Source organism: Rhinopithecus bieti, unplaced genomic scaffold (assembly GCF_001698545.2).
Source record: "Rhinopithecus bieti isolate Rb0 unplaced genomic scaffold, ASM169854v2 scaffold_17174, whole genome shotgun sequence".
In the NCBI taxonomy this organism is placed as follows: Eukaryota; Metazoa; Chordata; class Mammalia; order Primates; family Cercopithecidae; genus Rhinopithecus; species Rhinopithecus bieti.
The window spans coordinates 1,989,356-2,008,151 of NW_016808962.1; the positions used below are offsets into that span (position 1 = coordinate 1,989,356).

Consider the following 18,796-nt stretch of genomic DNA (forward strand, 5'->3'; position numbering starts at 1 on the left):
CTGGCTCTGTCACCCAGGCTGGAGTGCAGTGGCTGGATCTCAGCTCACTGCAAGCTCCGCCTCCCGGGTTTACGCCATTCTCCTGCCTCAGCCTCCCAAGTAGCTGGGACTACAGGCACCCGCCACCTCGCCCGGCTAGTTTTTTGTATTTTTTAGTAGAGACGGGGTTTCACTGTGTTAGCCAGGATGGTCTGGATCTCCTGACCTCATGATCTGCCCGTCTCGGCCTCCCAAAGTGCTGGGATTACAGGCTTGAGCCACCGCACCCGGCCTGTTTTTTAATTCTTTATTGTTTTCTTCCAATCTGAATTGATTAGAAGACAAATTCCAGTTTTAGTTAAACTGGGGACGGGGGACAATGCTTATTAGGAAAGCCAAGTTTCATGTGGAAAATCCTCCCTCCCCACAAGCACACATCAAGGATGGAGGAAGTCCTTCAGGAGAAGTGAGATGGGTGTCTGCTGCTTAGAGCCGAGGTGTGTGTCTCAGCAGGATGGCACCTACACGCTGAGGTTAAGACACCAGGACACTGGCTGTGTGATGTTTGGCAATTTACTTGTACCTCTGGGAGAGCTAAGCACTCACCTCTTGAGGCCCCAAGGTCAGAAAAAAGGAAACATGGCCGGGCGCGGTGGCTCACGCCTGTAATCCCAGCACTTTGGGAGGCCGAGGCGGGTGGATCACAAGGTCAGGAGATTGAGACCACAGTGAAACCCCGTCTCTACTAAAAATACAAAAAACAAACAAACAAAAAAATTAGCCAGACGCAGTGGCGGGCGCCTGTAGTCCCAGCTACTCAGGAGGCTGAGGCAGGAGAATAGCATGAACCCGGGAGGCGGAGCTTGCAGTGAGCCGAGATCACACCACTCGACTCCAGCCTGGGGGACAGAGCAAGACTCCGTCCCAAAAAAAAAAAAAAAAAGAAAAAAGGACACATAACACCTGTGAAGGGCTCTGCAGTCGGCACGCCCATGGTACAGGCGATCTGTTACTATGACGGCCTACGGGACCCACCTTTTCTTCTGCATTTTGGGGGTTCTTTCCAAGCTCTGCTTGGTGGTGTGAACGCCACAGGGAAACATACTTCATGAAAGCGTTTGGCATGGGAGCCACCTGCGTCCCCACCAGAGCTCCAGGACCCCTGTGAACGTGTGGAGATGCTTCCTGGGACCAGTCCCTGGGCCTCTGGGGCCACTAACTCCCCTATAATCACACCGCAGTCACAGGAAATGAGAAGTGTCCCATTCAAACATAACCAAAGTCGCCCCCTTTTGAGAAATACTGGGTTAGAGCTAGGGGTTGGCAAATGTTTTCCCAAAGGGCCAAATATCAAGGGCCATATAAATGTAACCATTTAGAAATGTAAAAACTGTTCTAGGCCCCGGCCATAGAAAAGCCTGGAGCTGGCGTGTGGATGGCAGCCGGCAGCCTCTCGTGCTGAATGACATTCAAGTGCGGTTCTGCTCCTTTAAAAACCTGCTGCTGCTCACAAGGAGCTTGTTTCTGCCCCTGTGGAGCTGCAGGGACCTCACAGAGCCAGCGTGCCTGGGCAGGGCGTACCTGCTTCCGGTAGGGCGTGATGACGCCAATGTCGCTGGCAGACACCTGACTGGAGATACTCTGGGCCAGGAGGCAGCAGTAGCGCAGGACCTGGACGGCCTCGGCCGGGTTGAACCACGATGGGCTTTTTCCCTCCCGTGCCTCGCTGCCCTGGGTTGAAGAAGAGGGAAAACCTCCTTTACTCCATGAATATTCACCAGAAGGCTGCAATCCAGGAGCTGAAGTTGGTGCTGGGAATACACACTGAATATGACAGAACGAATCCCTGCTCTCACACAGAACTTACATGGGAGCAGGGCAGATGGCAGATGTTAAATAATGATGACATGGCTCACGGCCATGCTAAGCGCTGCAGAGGAGGATGGGCACACGAGTCCACCACTCGGGTCTGAGCCCCAGAGTGGAGGGCTGGCTGGCTCATCTTCTTCTTCTTTTTTTTGGTATTAGACCTTTGACCTAGCTACTGTTCATCTTGAAAATACTCTTCCTTAGAAAACATTAATGAGATATACTGACATAAAAGACAGACATATAGATCAACAGGGTAGAATGGAGAACCTAGAAATAAACCCTTGCGTATGTGGCCAGATGACTTTTGAAAACGGTGCCAGGACAGTTTTTCAGCCAATGCTGCTGGAAACACTCACGAGCCACATGAGAAGGATGAAGATGGACCCTCACCTGACACCACCTGGAGATGTAAACTCAAAAGTAGATGGAAGATCTAAACCTAAGACCTAAATCCATAAAATTCTTGGAGGAGAACAGGGAAAAAGCCCCACAACACTGAGTTTGGCAGTGATTTCTTGGATACGACACCAAAGCCACTGGCAATAACTAAAGGGACACACTGGACTCCATCCAAATGGACAATGTCTGGGCATCAAAGGATGCAATCAACAACGTGGAAGGATCATCTGCAGAGGGAGAGAAAACCTTTGCAAATAGTATAGAAGAAGTTAATATCCAAAGCTATAAGGAAGTCTTAAACTCACTGACAAAAGGCGACCCAATTAAATATGGGCAAAGACCTGAATTCTCCAAAGGAGACATACAAATGGCCAACAGGTGCATGAAAAGCTGCTCAAGGCCACAAATCATTGAGAAAATGCAAATCAAAACTACAGTGAGCTACACCTCACTCCCACTAAGATGGCTACTATAAAACACCCCGGAAAATAAGGGGTGGTGAGGAGGTGGGGAAATGAACCCTGTGGCACTGTTGGTGGGGTGTGGAATGCTGCAGCTACTGTGGAAAGCAAGGTGATGGTTTCTCAAAAAATTAAGACTAGAATTACCAACAATTCCACTTCTGGGTATATACCCATGAGGACTGAAAGCAGGGTCTCAAATAGATATCTGTACACCCGTTATAGCAGCACTACTCACAACAGTCAAATATCTGCAGCCCAAGTGTCCACTGATAGATGAACTGATAAGCCAAGTGTGGTGTATACACATAATACAATGTTACTCAGCCCCCAAAAGGAAGGAAATTCTAACACACTACAACATGGATGAACCTCGAGGACAGGATGCACAGTGCAATAAGCCAGTCACAGGACAAACACTCCATGATTAATTCCACTTATATGAAGTACCTAGAACAGCTGAATTCATACAGTCAGAAAGTAGAATGGTGGCTGCTAGGGGCTGCAGGGAAGAAGGTTACTGTTTCATGGGTACAGAATTTTTTTTTTTTTTTGAGACGGAGTCTCGCTCTGTCACCCAGGCTGGAGTGCAGTAGTGCTATCTTGGCTTACTGCAAGCTCTGCCTCCCGGGTTCACGCCATTCTCCTGCATCAGCCTCCCGAGTAGCTGGGACTACAGGCGGCGCCACCATGCCCGGCTAATTTTTTTGTATTTTTAATAGAGATGGGGTTTCACCATGTTAGCCAGGATGGTCTCAATCTCCTGACCTCATGATCCGCCCACCTCGGCCTCTCAAAGTGCTGGGATTACAGGCGTGAGCCACCACACCCAGCCGAGTACAGAATTTTAATACTGCAAGATAAAAGTTCTGCAGACTGCAAAACGATGTGAATATACTTAACACTATTAAACTTTACACTTAAAAATGGAGGCTGGGGGTGGTGGCTCACGCCTATAATCCCAGCACTTTGGGAGGCCGAGGTGGACAGATCATTTGAGGTCAAGAGTTCGAGACCAGCCTGGCTAATATGGTGAAACCCCGTCTCTACTAAAGACACAAAAATTAGCTGGGCGTGGTGGGGCACGCCTGTAGTCCCAGCTGCTCAGGAGGCTGAGGCACGAGAATTGCTTGAACCTGGGATGCAGAGGTTGCAGTCAGCCGAGATCACGCCACTATACTCCAGCCTGGGTGACAGAGTGAGACGACTGTCTCAAAAAAAGAAAAAAAAAAAGTTTTTAACATGACAAATTTTATATTATGTGTAAATTTATTTATGAATGAATGAATGAGACAGGGTTTCACTCTGTCGCTCAGACTAAAGTGCCAGGGCATGATCACAGTTCACTGAAACCTCAGCCTCCTGAGTAGCTGGGACTACAAGTGTGCACCACCATGCCCGGATAGTTTTTGCATCTTTTGTAGAGATAGGGTCTTGCTATGTTGTCCAGGCTGTTCTTGAACTCCTGGGCTCAAGCAATCTGCCTGCCTTGGCCTCCCAAAGTGCAGAGGTTAAAGATGTGAGCCACGTCCAGCCCTACAACTTAAAAAAGTGACCACCAGGCCGGGTGCGGTGGCTCACACCTGTAATCCCAGCACTTTGGGAGGCCAAGGCAGGCAGATCACTTGAGGTCAGGAGTTTGAGACCAGCCGGGCCAACATGCTGAAACCCCGTCTCTACTAAAATTACAAAAATTAGCTGGATGTGGTGGCCGGCACCTGTAGTCCCAGATCCTTGGGAGTCTAAGGCATGAGAATTGGTTGAACCGGAGGCAGAGGTTGCAGTGAGCCAAGATTGCGCCACCGCACTCCAGCCAGGGCGACAGAATGAAACCCTGTCTCCAAACAAAACCAAATGAACAAACAAAAAACCCAAAAAGTGACTGCCAGATAAAGCAGTAAAAATACAAAAATTAGCTGGATGTGGTGGCCGGCACCTGTAGTCCCAGTTACTTGGGAGGCTGAGGCACGAGAATCGCTTGAACCTGGAGGCTGCAGTGAACCGAGATTGGGCCACCGCACTCCAGCCAGGGCGACAGAATGAAACCCTGTCTCCAAACAAAACCAAACGAACAAACAAAAAACCCAAAAAGTGACTGCCAGATAAAGCAGTAAAAATACAAAAATTAGCTGGATGTGGTGGCCGGCACCTGTAGTCCCAGTTACTTGGGAGGCTGAAGCACGAGAACTGCTTGAACCTGGAGGCTGCAGTGAGCCGAGATTGGGCCACCGCACTCCAGCTGGGGCGACAGAGCAAAACTCTGTCTCAAAAAAAAAAACAACAAAACCAAAAACCCCCCACAAAACAAAACCCAAAAAAGTGACCACTAGATAAAGCAGTAAGAATTAATTTTGTTGTTGTTGTTAAACCATGTAACTTATTCATTTATTGTAAATAATAAATGACTGAAGAAACTTAAAAGATTAATGGGATGGAAACTTACAGCAGAAACTCCTAAACTGAGAAACAATTCAATGAATAGCAACCAATCAACTAGAAAAAATCAGGAAATAAAATAACTAAGAAAGGTAAAGAAGAAATAACGTGAAATCACTATAGACTGGACTGATTTATGTCTCTAAAAGCAAACTGACTCCCAAAATGGATTAAATATAAAAACCTAGCCACTCCTAAGAAATACAATAAAAAATGAAAACAGAGGGCAACGACATACCATGTAAAAAGAAAAAAATGGCAATGTTAATATTACGAGGTGAAATTTAACACTAACACACACGACAGTATGGAAGGGTATTACATAAGGAGGAAGATAAAGCAATGATAAATTGTACGCATGAAACATAGCAGTTAAAATTCGTAAGACAAGAACGATTAGAAACCCAAGGACAATTTGATGAGAAGCACAATGAGAACGAGAGGCTTCACTCCTCTTCTCCACCATGGCCTACCCGGTGACAGATCCTAGGTCAGGACACAGAGCTGCTGAGTGACAGCCTCCATGCATTTATTTTTATTTAGTTATATAGTTTTTAAGAGTCAGGGTCTCACTCTGTCCCCTGGGCTGGGGTACCGTGGTGCAATCATAGCTCACTGCAGCCTCAATCTCCTGGGTTCAATTGATCCTTCTGCCTCAGCCTCCCAAGTAGCTGAGACCAAAGGCACATGCCACCATGCGCAGCTAATTGAAAAAAAAAATTTTTTTTTTTTTTTAAGAGTTGGCAGTTTCACTATGTTGCCCAGGCTAATCTTGAACTCCTAGGCTCAAGCAATCCTCCCGGCTCGGCCTCCCGAAGTGCTGGGGTTACAGGTGAGCCCCTGTGCCTGGCCACTAGTGTGTTTTCCTGATACCCAGGAAAGCTTCTGAGGATGGGCAGAGCTAGGAGGACAGACGGCGGGAGACCACTGCTGGGGAGGGACCTGCCTCAGAGAGCACCACGTCTTGAGGTGTCCGGCTCACTGCAGAGCCCCCTCAGGACTCCTTCCCTTCCAAATGTGCGCACCCCGCAGCCACCATACACATGTCCCACCCCACTGCTTTGGACAGATCACAGACAGATTTTCTCCCTCAGGAACTTACGAAGAGCAACTGGGGGCCATTGCCGGGTGGGGCATGGAATGCAGAGGCCCCGAGGCAGCCGAGTGGTGTAGCCTGCACTCCTGTCCTCCGGGGCCCGCGGCATGGAAGGGGCACCAGCAGCAGGGTTCCCCGTGGCGCGGGTGCAGCCTTCACTGCAGATACTGTGAATGCCCCTTCCTCTGGGGCAGGGGTGAATGCAAAGCTTGATTTCTGCTTCTAACTAAATTCCTAATACAAACTGTCTCATTTTAGTGAATGCTTGTAATTTTGCTTGGCCACTCAGCATCTAACTCTGTCCCTCCGTTAGGCCTCAGAGAGGGGGTGGTGGCCCGTCACTCCTCAGGCCCCAGGCACAGGGCTCAGCTTGTGGCTGCTGCCTTCCCTGCCCGGCTCTCTCCTGGCAGCTCCAACCCTCAAGGGAAGCACCAGGAGGGAGGCGGCGGCGGCCTCCGGGAGCTTCCTGCGGCCCCGGGGTATCCCGTCACACAGCCCTGCGAGCTTCCCCAGGTCCCCCAGCGCTCACCGGGCAGCTTTGCTCCTCTTGGAGCCCAGTGCTTGTCTGCTGTGACCACCTGAGAGTGGTGCCCACGATGTCCCCTTGGTACCAGGCACAGCTCATCTGGCAGGAGAAGTCGGCGCCCATCTTGGGGCACACAAGACTCTGATGGCTTTTCAGCCTCCAGCGACCAGCGGAGCATCTGCCCCGCCACAAGCAGGTGACAAGAGCCTCGCCTGGGAGGAAGGACCGCCTGCCACACTGTCTTTACCCAACACGGTCACCTACGGGTTCAAGACACAACTCACCCGCACACCATGGAAGATGAGAGGGAAGCCTTTCTTAGGCAACTTCTCCCAGCCCAGCAAAGAGGTCACCACTGTAGGGTCTGCACAGACCTCGAGTTCCCTGTGGTAGAAGAGCCGTGAGGGCAGGGTCAGCAGGGCCTCGTGGGACCGGTAGTTCTTCACCAGCTTTGTGACCTACAAGGAGAGGGCGACGGGTCACAAGGGGAATGTGGCACCTGGCACAGTTTGTCAAAGGAAAAGCGGCTCTACACGGCAAACGTGAGGCCTGCCTGACTTCCAAGCCCGACTCTGCCCCTGTGCGTCGCCTGCCCCCAGACCAAGCCCGTGGATGATGGTGAAGCCAAAGGTCCATCTGAATAAAAACATGGGAACATCAGGAAGAGAAGGGTGTGATGGCCACCCTCTTTTCCTCTCCTGGGTCTGGGTGGGGCTGAGGGGCCTCTTAAAGGGCTCCTGCCACCTGGAACCCGGCAGCCAGGAGGAGGGCAGGTGGACGCTTACCTCATGTGCTGAGAGCTTCACCCTGGAAACAGTGTCTTACTGGCCCACGCAACCCTGCCTCCGCTTGGCCACAGGGAAGGAAGAGCTCCTGGGCCCCTGGGCCAGGAGAGTATAGACACTGTGACTCTGGGGGCATGGCCAGCCCTGGGCAGGCCTGGCTGTGACTTCACCGATGCGGCCGAGGGTGACTGTGATGTCACCAGTACATGGGACACCTTTACTGTCTGCCTCCAACTTGCCCGGGAAGCTCACTCAGGGCAGGCACTCTTCCCCTGGTGCTGGTGTAAGCAGCCAGGGAGGGTCTCCAGGGACTACAGGAGTTCAACCAGTCAGAGCAATGCTCAGTCTTGACACTGCTCATCACACGTGACCCACGTGTTGGCATGAGGACTCGCTGCGTCTGTGCCATGGGGAGCCGTCCTCTGCGTGCAACGCCGCACCCCTGCCCTCCTGTCACTGATTGTCCCTCGGGAAGACACTGCTGGGGAGAACACGCCCAGGCTCTCCCTCCTCCTCCTTGGGATGAAGTGACAAAGCCCCTGCTGGTGAAAACCTGAGTTCCTGTGGTGCTGTTAGTTACTCGCCGGGTGATACCGGCCTGAGAGCACCATTATTGGCCCCGTGACTCCTCCCAAGTCTGTCAAGCCTAATTAGAATGTGTCCACCCTCCAACGTGCTACTCCAAACTCCAAATGTGATCTACAGTCATGCCACTTCTGCCTTAGCTGGACCTGGGCAGCTGCTGGGGAAAAGAAAGGAAGCATGCCGCCCCCTGGGGTCACTGTGGCAGCTGCTCTGGTTGGAGGGTGCAGGACACTGCCCAGGCCCCGCACAGGACAAGGCCTTCACCTCCTGTGTGGCAGGGTCTGTCTGTACCTGTGGCTGTGTGCCACATGCACCTGCCCTGAAGGCTGTGTGGTGGCGACGGTGGTGACGGCAGCATGCTGGTCTTCCCTGCTGCAGCCACGTCACCTGCACCCACACCTCCAGCAAAGTAGCTAGTGCGTGGAGGGGTGCAGGGGCACTGGAGAATGAGGTGAACCTCTTGGGGGCAGCAGAGCTCTCAGGCGCCCTTTAGGTCCAGCAGCTGGTCGCGGCTGGCCGTCTTCCTGGGGGCAGTTTCATGGCCTCCTGGCACAGCCGGTGCCTGTCTTGTGAGTGGTCCCTCATGAGACCTTCCTTGGCCTGAAGACCCCTACCTGCCCCACACCCTTGATAACCAGGAATGGGGTCCAGTCCTTTTCCCTGAAAGTCTGCCCACAGTAACTGCCCCTCATTTTCTATTGATGTTAATACTGGCAACGGGAATCAGATGGAGACTGTTCTGTGGGCTACAGGGGCTTAAAAACTGAGGCTACTTGGTTCACTGTTTAATGATGGGCCCTGGAGGCCCAAGCTCAGTGTGCTGGGGGCTCCAAAGATGCAAATCCCAAAGCCCATCCCTCAGAATTTGGTACAAGGTTGGCTGAGAGCCCAGAACCTGCACTTCAGTGGGACCTTGGGGTCGGAGACCACTGAGGAGACACTGCCTGCAGTCACTCTAGGGCAGGCTTTTTAAGTCCCAAAAGTGACTTCCTGCTTTTCTTATGTTCACAGAGTAACACAGATTTTAACTTATTTTACTGTATCTGACCCCAGAGTCTCAGCCATTAGCACTAGGCTGCAGTTTCTGCTGACGGGGGAGGCGCTGCAGTGGGTGTTCTCCTGCACTCTGCCCACGGACAGAGATGACTCGGGTGGACAGAGGGGTGAGCTGCTCAACTGCCTCGGAGTCTGTGTCTACTTAACTGGGACCAGAACACGCTGGAGTCTGTGACTCACCAACAGGGGGTTATGTGCGCCACAAGCACCGAAAGCATTTTCGTCCCTCTGGTACGCAGGTCGAGACATCAGCCGTTCCAACAAGGACACGTTCAGCCCATAGGCCATGGCGAGTCTGGACTTAATGACTGGGCCAAGCTGCATGGGGTCTCCTGCCAGCACAATCTGCACAGGGAGGCCGGTCTCAGCCCACGCAGGGAGGGGCCGAGGGGCCACTGCCACACCCACGGGCTCAGGTGGGGGTGGGGCCGCGCGCAAGGCCAGCCCACGCCTGCTCTGGCTGCAGGGGATGACGGGAGGAGCTGGGAGACCAGGGGATGCCGACAGGGCTTGCAGCCATCTCTCCCCGCTTCTCCCCGAAGTCCTGCCACCTGCCCGGCTTCTGCAGCCTGGCTTTCTCTCCTGCGAATCTCTCAAAGTGGTATGAGCCCCAAGGATGCCATCTATCTTCTGGAAGCTTCTGCGTGGCCAGCCCTGGCCGCCATCCCACCTGCCCCTGGTCTCTTGCCCATGGTTGCCTTGACCTGGTGAGGCCGCCCGACGCCACTGCTCCGCCTGGACCAATCCCTGCTCCCTCCCTCAGTGCCACCTTCATGCTCCACCCCATGCCTGGTGACTGGGACAGGCATCTAGGATGGGCGCCAAGGAGGAGCCTGAAACGTCCAGCGCTGGACGCTGGATGAGCTCGCCTCGATGAGCCACAGGGAGGGAAACAGGGGAGTTCAAGGTGACACCCATGCCACCATCAGAAGCACCCAGGGAGGAAACAGGTGGGAGCAGACAACAGAGGATGCACAGAGCTGAAGGCCGGGGCAGCCAGAGGCGCGGGCGGCTCAGAAGCAGGAGCACCGGCCCCGTTGGCCCCTCCAGACACTGAGCGGCTGGCTGACCCACAGCAAGGACCACATTCCTGACTTGACCGTTGCATCCCCAATACCTAGAATGGCTCCTAACCTCCGTTTTAGAAGTGAGTCAAGACGTTCACTTCTTGTCCAAAAGGAATCAAGTACAATAGAGACCCATGGCCCCAGCACCTCAGGGTCCCTGGCACTTCCACCTGACCCCGTACGGCTGTGACTGTTCCCGGCAGGACCGCAGCCCCCATCCTCACAGGAGAACAGGGTGAGGAGGAAGCAGCACACACAGTACTCGCGACTTACCTGACCACTGACGTCTGACATCAGCCCCAGAGGAATGAGGCATTCCGGCTCACTTGCCTGCCCAGCCTCGTCCACAAACACGTGAGTGAAGTGTCCAACTCTAGAGCAAAGATGTTCTAAATGGTAATTTCTGCCGAATTGTTTTAGCAATCGATGCCTCTGACACACTGGCAAAGCCACGCTCAGCACCCATGGGGCCAAGCGGGGTTGCCCAGGGGTGTGCAGGAGCTGGGGGTCTGGGTGTCACCCTGCTGGAGAGAGGACAGGCCACAGGCATCAGGAGATGCCGGCTAAGCCACATCAGCACCCGGTGCTCTGCACGCAATGTCTGTATTTCTAGAGATGTGGAGGGAAGAAGGGGTGGGGGCGAGGGGCAACACATGAGCGCTTCCTGGGGGCAGCTCACAGGAGAAGCGCTGCAGGCTCCTGGCCTGCTCTCCACCTGCGTCTCACTCCTGTGATTATCAAATGCCCAGGTTTGAGTCCTAATCTCTCATCTGAGCCTCCACCTCCCACGTGTCCCTCAGGAGGCGGCTAGGGTGAGAGCCAAGCTGGCCGCCGTGAAGCGCTGAGAACAAGCCTGGCCTGGCAGGCAGCCACAGATGGTGGCCTCTCCTGCCATCCGCTCATTTCCTCTTGACTCATCCTTGTGCGCTATTCTCAGCTGGGCACTGCCCGGCCTGCCACGCCAATAGACTGAGGCCCCGGGAGCCACTTCCCAATCTGCGGCACTATTAAGAAAATGGGGTCTCTAGAATGGCTCCCCACAATTCTGGCCCCTGCTGCAAACTCAGTGAGGTTCCCAGCTACAGAGCAGCTCCTCCTGGCGGATGCCTGTCCAGCTCTTCCTTCTCCATGTGCCCAGGTGTGGCAAGGGAGGTACAGGGGCAGAGAGTCCACAGCATTGCTAACGGAGAGGGTGGGGATTTTGCAGGAAGGAGTCGTCAGATGCAACTGCCTGTTCATGGCTCAGCCCCCACAGGAGAAGTTGCAGAGCTCTTGCATGGGAAGGCTGTGGGACTGAGCGAAGAGCAGGAGCTTGTTCGGCTCATGATCTGTTTCTGGAGTGCAGAGGGGCCGCCCCACCTGGGGCCACAAGCTGAGGAACAGGCGCCCCAAGTTCACTGGCTTGCCCATCCCAGCAGCTTCTACTCTGTGGTCAGGAGGCCTCAGTGGGGAGATGCTGTTGGGGCAGAAACAGGTCCTGACTCCCGAGGAAGCAGGTATGGGGCATGGAGAGTGTCCGGAGCCACGCCAACACTCAACAGGAGGCACCGTGGGCCCGCACCCTTCTCACTGCTGAGTCCAGGATCTCCCCTCTCCAACCCCAGACGCTAGGCAAATCCATCACCTCTGAGCCTCAGGTGTCCCACTGTGGGCTGAGACCCTGTGGTCAGAGCTGTGCGGGGTGGGCTCCTGCTCACAGCAGCGCTGGGCCCCACACGTCCTGCACGTCCTGCATCCACTCATGGCCAGCTGACACCTTTCACTTCAGGTCTCAAGACACGGATTTTACAAGTGACACCGTGCACCCTCCCAGTGAAAGATGCAGCAACCAGCATACTGTCATTTCCCCATCTCATGTCCCCACTGCTGTTGAAAAAAATTAACATTATGTATCTTTCCTAGAATGTAAGCATTTAGGTTTGAATTCTGTATTAATTGCAGTTATTTAATGTCACTTTTGCCAGATGATGTTGCTGCTACTTTACCCTTTGAAGTGTCCCTCCCCGCTCCAGCTGCCCCCAGTGGCCTGGCCAGCTAACCCTGTGGGGCCTCTGCAGCTGGACTGCAACACCCTTGCTGCTTCTGCACAGAGTGTCTCTGAGAGAGTGGCCTGCCCTAGCTGGTCACCTCCTCCCACTACCTGGACGTTAGCTCCAGGGTGCAGGGTCCATGCTGTGCCCACCCCGCCCCCAGAGCCCTCTGCACCCCAGTGAGGCCGGGCTCTTCAGCTCTTGACCTTTGACTCATCAACACACATTAAAAAAAATCCCTCTGTTGTTCAGATCCGTGCTGTCCAATCCAGTAGTCACACATGGCTCTCGGGCACCGCACAGTGGCTAGTCTGAAACCTGACACGCTCTAAGTATAAAATACATTGTGGATTTTGAAGACTTGAACCAAAAAAATTGTAAAGTGTTTCATCAATCATGTTTTACTAATCTCATGATGAAAGGACGTCGTGTATATGAGAGACTAAAACACGCCGATGAAACCATTCATGACACTTGTGATAGGCGTGGCTGGCTGTGCCTTTGCTCCATGTGGAGCTGACAGACCACCTCCTGTGGTCACCCTCACGACCACCGTGACGCTGGACACTGTCCAGGGCGACCTGTCTCCAGGCCGTCAGGGAGGGTGGGGCTTCCCTCGGAGCCCCTGGCTTCTCCCTCTCTCACCCTCAGCCTATGCCCCCGACACTGTCTGGCTATACTCACTGAGAGGGAGCTGCCTGCTGCCTCCCCGACCCCACCTCCCTGCACGGGGATCTGAGAGTGCCTTGGTCCTCACTCAGCCTCCCTGGGCTCAGAGCTCTTCCTCCCAGCCCCCAGGGGAGGCCCTCCTATGACAGCCGGCACCCTGCACTCCATCTCCTCTGCCTGCCTCCCCTGCAGAGACCCCAGCACCAGGGGCACAAATGGCCCCCAAGGGTCTGACCTTACAGAGCCCAGCCGTTTCCTAGGCAGCCTGCCTCCCCACGCCCACTCCAAGCGACTCACTCTGCTGCTCAGAAGCCCTTCACTGGCTTCCCAGCTCACCAGTGGTCAGTCCAAAGGCCCCTCCACGGCCCACCAGGCCCAGGCTCCAGGCCTCCCCTTCACCACCTCATGCAGGACGTTCCTGCTCACGAGTCTCTGGTTCCAGTCTCCTTTGGGGAGACCTCAGCGTTCTCCAACTGTGGGGCCTCTACATGGGCCAGTCCATCTGCCTGCCCATCCCACTGCTGGCTCCTTCGAGTCCTTGGGGTCTCGGTCTCCCCGGCTCCACTCAAGCACGGCCCTCCCCAACCAGCCTTTCTCGCCCACAGCCCTGCCTCCCTCCCTGAGCACTGAGTCTCTGGGTCATCCACCCCTCAGACAGAAGCTAGGAGAGGACAACGACCTCTGCTCTGGGAGGTCCCGCGCCGCACTCCGCGCCCAGGGCTCACCTCACTCCTATTTGGTAAAACAGCCCTGAGCTGCTGCAAGTGGTGACGATTATCCGGAAGCGTGCGGCTTTCCAGATGTCTTCTCCGTCTCTGCAATACGGTTTGACGGCATCGATGACTATCTGGGGGCAAGGAGGCAGAGTTTACTCCTCCAATTAGTAAGCACTTCTATACACTGGACGGAATCACCAGGGCAAAAAGAATTCCAAAAGGGAACCTCGCCCTGGTGCCACTTCTTAGTTACGTCTAAGTCATGATTTAAGGTTTTTTCCTCAAAACACTTCATACTTCCTTATCAATTCCGTCCATGTTTTATCAACTCTAGAGTCACATATAACACACAATCCTGCAGATCCTTTCCCAAAACAACTCTGTACATTTTCTGTTCAGTTTGTTTGTTTGTTTATTTAGAGATGGAGTCTTGCTCTTGCTCTGTCGCCCAGGGGTGCGATCTCGGCTCCCTGCAGCCTCCACCTCCCGGGTTCAAGCGATTCTCCTGCTTCAGCCTCCCCAGTGGCTGGGATTACAAGCGCGTGCCACCACATCCAGCTATTTTCAATGTCTTTTTTAAACACAATATTTCAGGCTGGGCACGTGGCTGAAGCCTGTAATCCCAGCACTTTGGGAGGCAGAGGCAGGTGGATCACTTGAGGTCAGGAGGAGTTCATGACCAGCCTGACCAACATGGTGAAACCCTGTCTCTACTAAAAATACAAAATTAGCTGGATGTGGTGGCCCACACCTGTAATCCTAGGTACTTGGGAGGCTGAGACAGGAGAATGGCTTGAACCCAGGAGGCGGAGGTTGCAGTTAGCCGAGATCACACCATTGCACTTCAGCCTGGGCAACAAGAGCAAAAACTCCGTCTCAAACAAACAAACAAACAAAAGCAATACTTTATAACCAAACCAGCAACTTAAAATTTCCCTAAAGGGATACTTAAAACCAAACCAACAAAACAAAACTTATAAAGTAACGAGACATTTGGGGATTAAATAAAAGAGGAATGTGGTAATTTAACAAGGCTACGAATGCCCACAATAGGTCTGATAACTCACACAGAATGAGAATGTGATGAAATATTCAGCAGTCAAGCTCCACTATTTAGCGGTGAGGGAGGACTCACTGCAGAGCCATTTCTCAAACACAGCTTTCTGTGGCACCTCTCTGCCCACCCTCCTATCCCTGCCCTCCCCTGCTCACTTGGCATTTCCTATGTTCCACGGAGGGGTTCTGGTGCCCTCCCACTGCTCACAAGGGCTCACCTCCTCAAACCTGCAGGTGGCGTTCACCCGGACCATGGAGGCTGGCCGTAGCACCTTGCTCTCGTGCAGCCGCAGACACACGAGGTCAGCGGCGCTGTTGGAGGGTGCACAGACTAAAATCCGACTGTCTGGCAAGGCAAAGTGTACCTTCATCAAAGACACACAAGAGACCAAGGCTCAACATCCACATGCAAGGTGGAAACCAGGAGCCTAAGCTCAGCATGAACATTCGGTGCAGGAACTCAGCTGCGTGGGCTCAGATGCCAGCCCCCAACACATTGAGACCCGGGCCACAACTCTGCCTCATCACACTGCTGCCAAGGCGTGGGTAAGGTGGGAAGGTTCTCGGCACTCTCTAAGATTCTAAACCACCTTCCAGGGCAGAAACGGAGTCAGATTCATCTGCACACATCTGGCATGTTGTACAATTGTGCACTCAATACCTGTTCGCTAATTTGAATCCCGAATGACACTAAATGTAGACAGTCTTCGACTTACAATGGTCTGACTTAACGCTTTTTTGACTGTATGATGGTGTGAAGGCCATCCCCAGTCAGTCTGCTCCTCAACTTACAACGGATCATGCCCTGATGAGCCTGAAACAGGTTTTTCCCAAATCCCATTACGATGGGTTTATTAGGTGGTAACCCCATCAAAAGTCAAGAAGCATTTGTACACAATATTTTCACAAACTGAACTTCAATTACAAATGAAGATATCTAAAACTTCTGCAGAATGGTGGCTGTAGCTACTCCAAGAGTTACTTCTGCGGCAAAATTTCATGATTCAAACAGTTTACTAGCTAAAAATGAGTTTCCTTCTAAACCTATGAAATAAGCTTTTAAATCCCCACATATCCACATAAACAGACTTAACATTATGAAATAACTGGTATTTCTCAAGCTCTTTCCAGCTGTCCGATTCTACAATCTAAACTCACACTTCCTGAAGACACAGACGACACGTGAACAGCAGCACAGAGCCACAGCACCTGCGGCGCCGCTGTCCTTACCTGTAAAACAGCCTCTATTATTGTCACTGTTTTTCCAGTCCCAGGAGGTCCAAAGAGAATATACGGGAGGGGACGGCAGTCGCCACTCAGAATCCTTTTAACTGCTAACTTCTGATTTTCATTTAGCACTGGATTGAAAAACTCCATCTTTCTTGCTTTAGGGGTCTGAATTTCATCTACTGTATTCAAAGTGGGGAAAGTTTCAGTTAGACGCAAACAGCTCTCAACGGCTATGGACACATCCTCACCTAGGTCAGGCGTCAGCACGGCTGTGTAAAGGCTAAATCAGAGCCACAGACAGGGAGCAGCTCTTCAGTGTGACCATGGGTAAGACGCGCACAGGGGCATTCCTTTAATAATCTGCGTGCGTTTTTTTTTTTTTTCTTTTTTGAGACAAGGTCTGGCCCTGTCACCCAGGTTGGAGTACAGTGGCACAATCTCAGCTCACTGTAACCTCCACCTCCTGAGCTCAAGCAATCCTTCCACATCAGCCTCCCAGGTAGCTGGGACCACAGGCACCCACCACACCTGACTAATTTTTGTATTTTTTTTTTTTTGTATAGAGACAGGGTTTCGCCATGTTGTCCAGGGTGGTCTCGAACTCCTGAGCTCATGTGATCTGCCCACCTCAGCTTCCCAAAAGTGTTAGGATGACAGGTGTGAGCTCTGCACTCAACCTGTCTGTGCTTTGTTAAAGAGGTTCAGGAGAATGAATGCAGCTTCTGAGAGGAAAATGACAGGGCATCAACTGATTCTGCAGCTTTAGAGATCACACTCAAATATTAGAGACTGGATTAGAAAATGTCCACATCACAAAGAATACCTGGAAAAAAAAACCCAGAATCTAAAATTTTTTTTTTTTTTTTTTGAGACGGAGTCTCGCTCTGTCGCCCAGGCTGGAGTGCAGTGGCCGGATCTCAGCTCACTGCAAGCTCCGCCTCCCAGGTTCACGCCATCCTCCTGCCTCAGCCTCCCGAGTAGCTGGGACCACAGGCGCCCACTACCTCGCCCGGCTAGTTTTTTGTATTTTTTTTAGTAGAGACGGGGTTTCACCGTGTTAGCCAGGATGGTCTCGATCTCCTGACCTTGTGATCCGCCCGTCTCGGCCTCCCAAAGTGCTGGGATTACAGGCTTGAGCCACCGCGCCCGGCTAAAAGTCTTCTTAAAGTATCTAACCTAAAACACCGAGTCTCCAGTCAAGATGGAGATGGCAGCCACCTGCCACAGGCCACACGTCCCCCGACTGTTCTTCCTTCTGCATGAGAGCCCACTCCTCAAAGTCCCCGTTTTCCAGACAAGAGTCTCGGGGTTGCTCTTCTCCTTGCACCTCACAAGCACATACCCCAATCACTCATCTCTGCAGTAAAGGGCGTCAGCGCCGGCAGGTCCTTGTCACCAACACTTCTCTCTTTTGTTCCATGTTCAGCTTGGTCCGTCATCGTTTTCCTATTCTAGAAATTATCAGGCAGAAAAACGGTTTTAAAAAAACAGCTCGGTGTTTACACTGGCTTGGTTGAAAGAGCAAACATAAACATCTAGTGTTCTACTTTAACAGCTCTTTGGATGGATCACAGGTCAGACCCTTTGAAAATAAAGAAAAAAGACTATCAGATAAAAGCTGCTAAAAGGCTTATGCTTTTCTTTGAACTTGCTTTTAGAAATAAACATAAAGTAAAATTTGTGATGAAACCAAAGCGCAGGACTACATTTTATTTTATTGTCTTCCCTTGGTACATCCTACCTGCTTTCCAGGCTGGACACTGGGGGGACCTGCAGGGGACGGTCAAGGGTACAGCCCAGGGCTCTGGGTCTCACGGGCCTGCAGAGTGTGCAAAGTGCCAGTGCTGCCTGTTGACGTCAGGCAAGATCCTGCACCAGGCCGGGCGTGGGGCTCACACCTGTCATCCCACCACCGTGGGAAGCCAAGGCAGGTGGGTCACTTGAGCCCAGGAGTTCAAGACTAGCCTGGGCAACATGGTGAAACCCTGTTTCTAGCAAAAATACAAAAAAAAAAAAAAAAAAAAAAAATTAGCAAGGCATGGTAGTGCTCACCTGTGGTCCCAGCTACTTGGCAGGCTGAGGTGGGAGGATCACTTGAGCCCAGGAGGCGGGGCTGCAGTGAGTGGAGATTGCACGACCAACTCCAGCCTGGGTGACGGAGACCCCCACCTCAAAAAAAAAAAAAAAAAAAAAAAAGAAGGCTGGGTACAGTGGCTCACGCCTGTAATCCCAGCACTTTGGGAGGCTGAGGCGGGCAGATCACGAGGTCAAGAGATCAAGACCATCCTGGCCAACATGGTGAAACACTGTCTCTACTAAAAATACAAAAATTAGCTGGCCGTGGTGTCACCAGCTACTCAGGAGGCTGAGGCAGGAGAATCGCTTGAATCCGGGAGGTGGAGGTTGCAGTGAGCCAGGATCGCTCGCGCCAGTCTACTTCAGCCCGGCGACAGAGCGAGACCGTCCCAAAAAAAAAAAAAAAAAAAAACCAACACAAGAATTGGTTGTACGTTCCAACATAAACGGCATTTGTCCTAAACCAGTGGGATTTTCCATTTTTTTCATTATAATCTGTAATTCACAGCTTTGCACATATATCTTTGTTAAATAACTTCATTACTTTCATATGGCAGATTCTGGAATCTGTAAAATCGAAAGTTCTGGGGTCAGCAGTAGTGGCTCACACCTATAATCTGAGCACTTCAGGAGGCTGAGGTGGAAGCCCTGCTTGAGTCCAGGAGGTCAAGGTTGCAGTGAGCCGTGACTGCGACACTGCACCGCAGTTAGGAGGACAGAGGAAGACTCTGTCGCAAAAAAAAAAAAAAAAAAAAAA

At 52.4% G+C, this 18,796-nt stretch overlaps 1 protein-coding gene across 3 annotated transcripts in view; it reads right to left on the reverse strand.

Annotated features, from left to right (window-relative positions):
* MOV10L1 (Mov10 like RNA helicase 1) overlaps window positions 1-17,506 on the reverse strand; it is a 20,394-nt gene extending 2,888 nt beyond the window's left edge. The window contains exons 1-8 of one of the 3 annotated variants that reach the window (XM_017888114.1): window positions 17,306-17,477; window positions 15,964-16,142; window positions 14,952-15,098; window positions 13,687-13,808; window positions 10,536-10,635; window positions 9,376-9,540; window positions 7,054-7,227; window positions 1,561-1,710 (exon numbers count right to left, since the gene is read on the reverse strand). In XM_017888114.1, the coding sequence (XP_017743603.1) occupies window positions 1,561-1,710; window positions 7,054-7,227; window positions 9,376-9,540; window positions 10,536-10,635; window positions 13,687-13,808; window positions 14,952-15,098; window positions 15,964-16,142; window positions 17,306-17,402 (1,134 nt within the window). In that variant the 5' untranslated portion in view covers window positions 17,403-17,477. Of the gene's footprint in view, window positions 1-1,560; window positions 1,711-7,053; window positions 7,228-9,375; window positions 9,541-10,535; window positions 10,636-13,686; window positions 13,809-14,951; window positions 15,099-15,963; window positions 16,143-17,305 lie in introns of all 3 variants that reach the window. The other 2 variants (XM_017888115.1, XM_017888116.1) reach the window with 2 other exon arrangements.
* Between the last annotated feature and the right edge of the window lie 1,290 nt (window positions 17,507-18,796).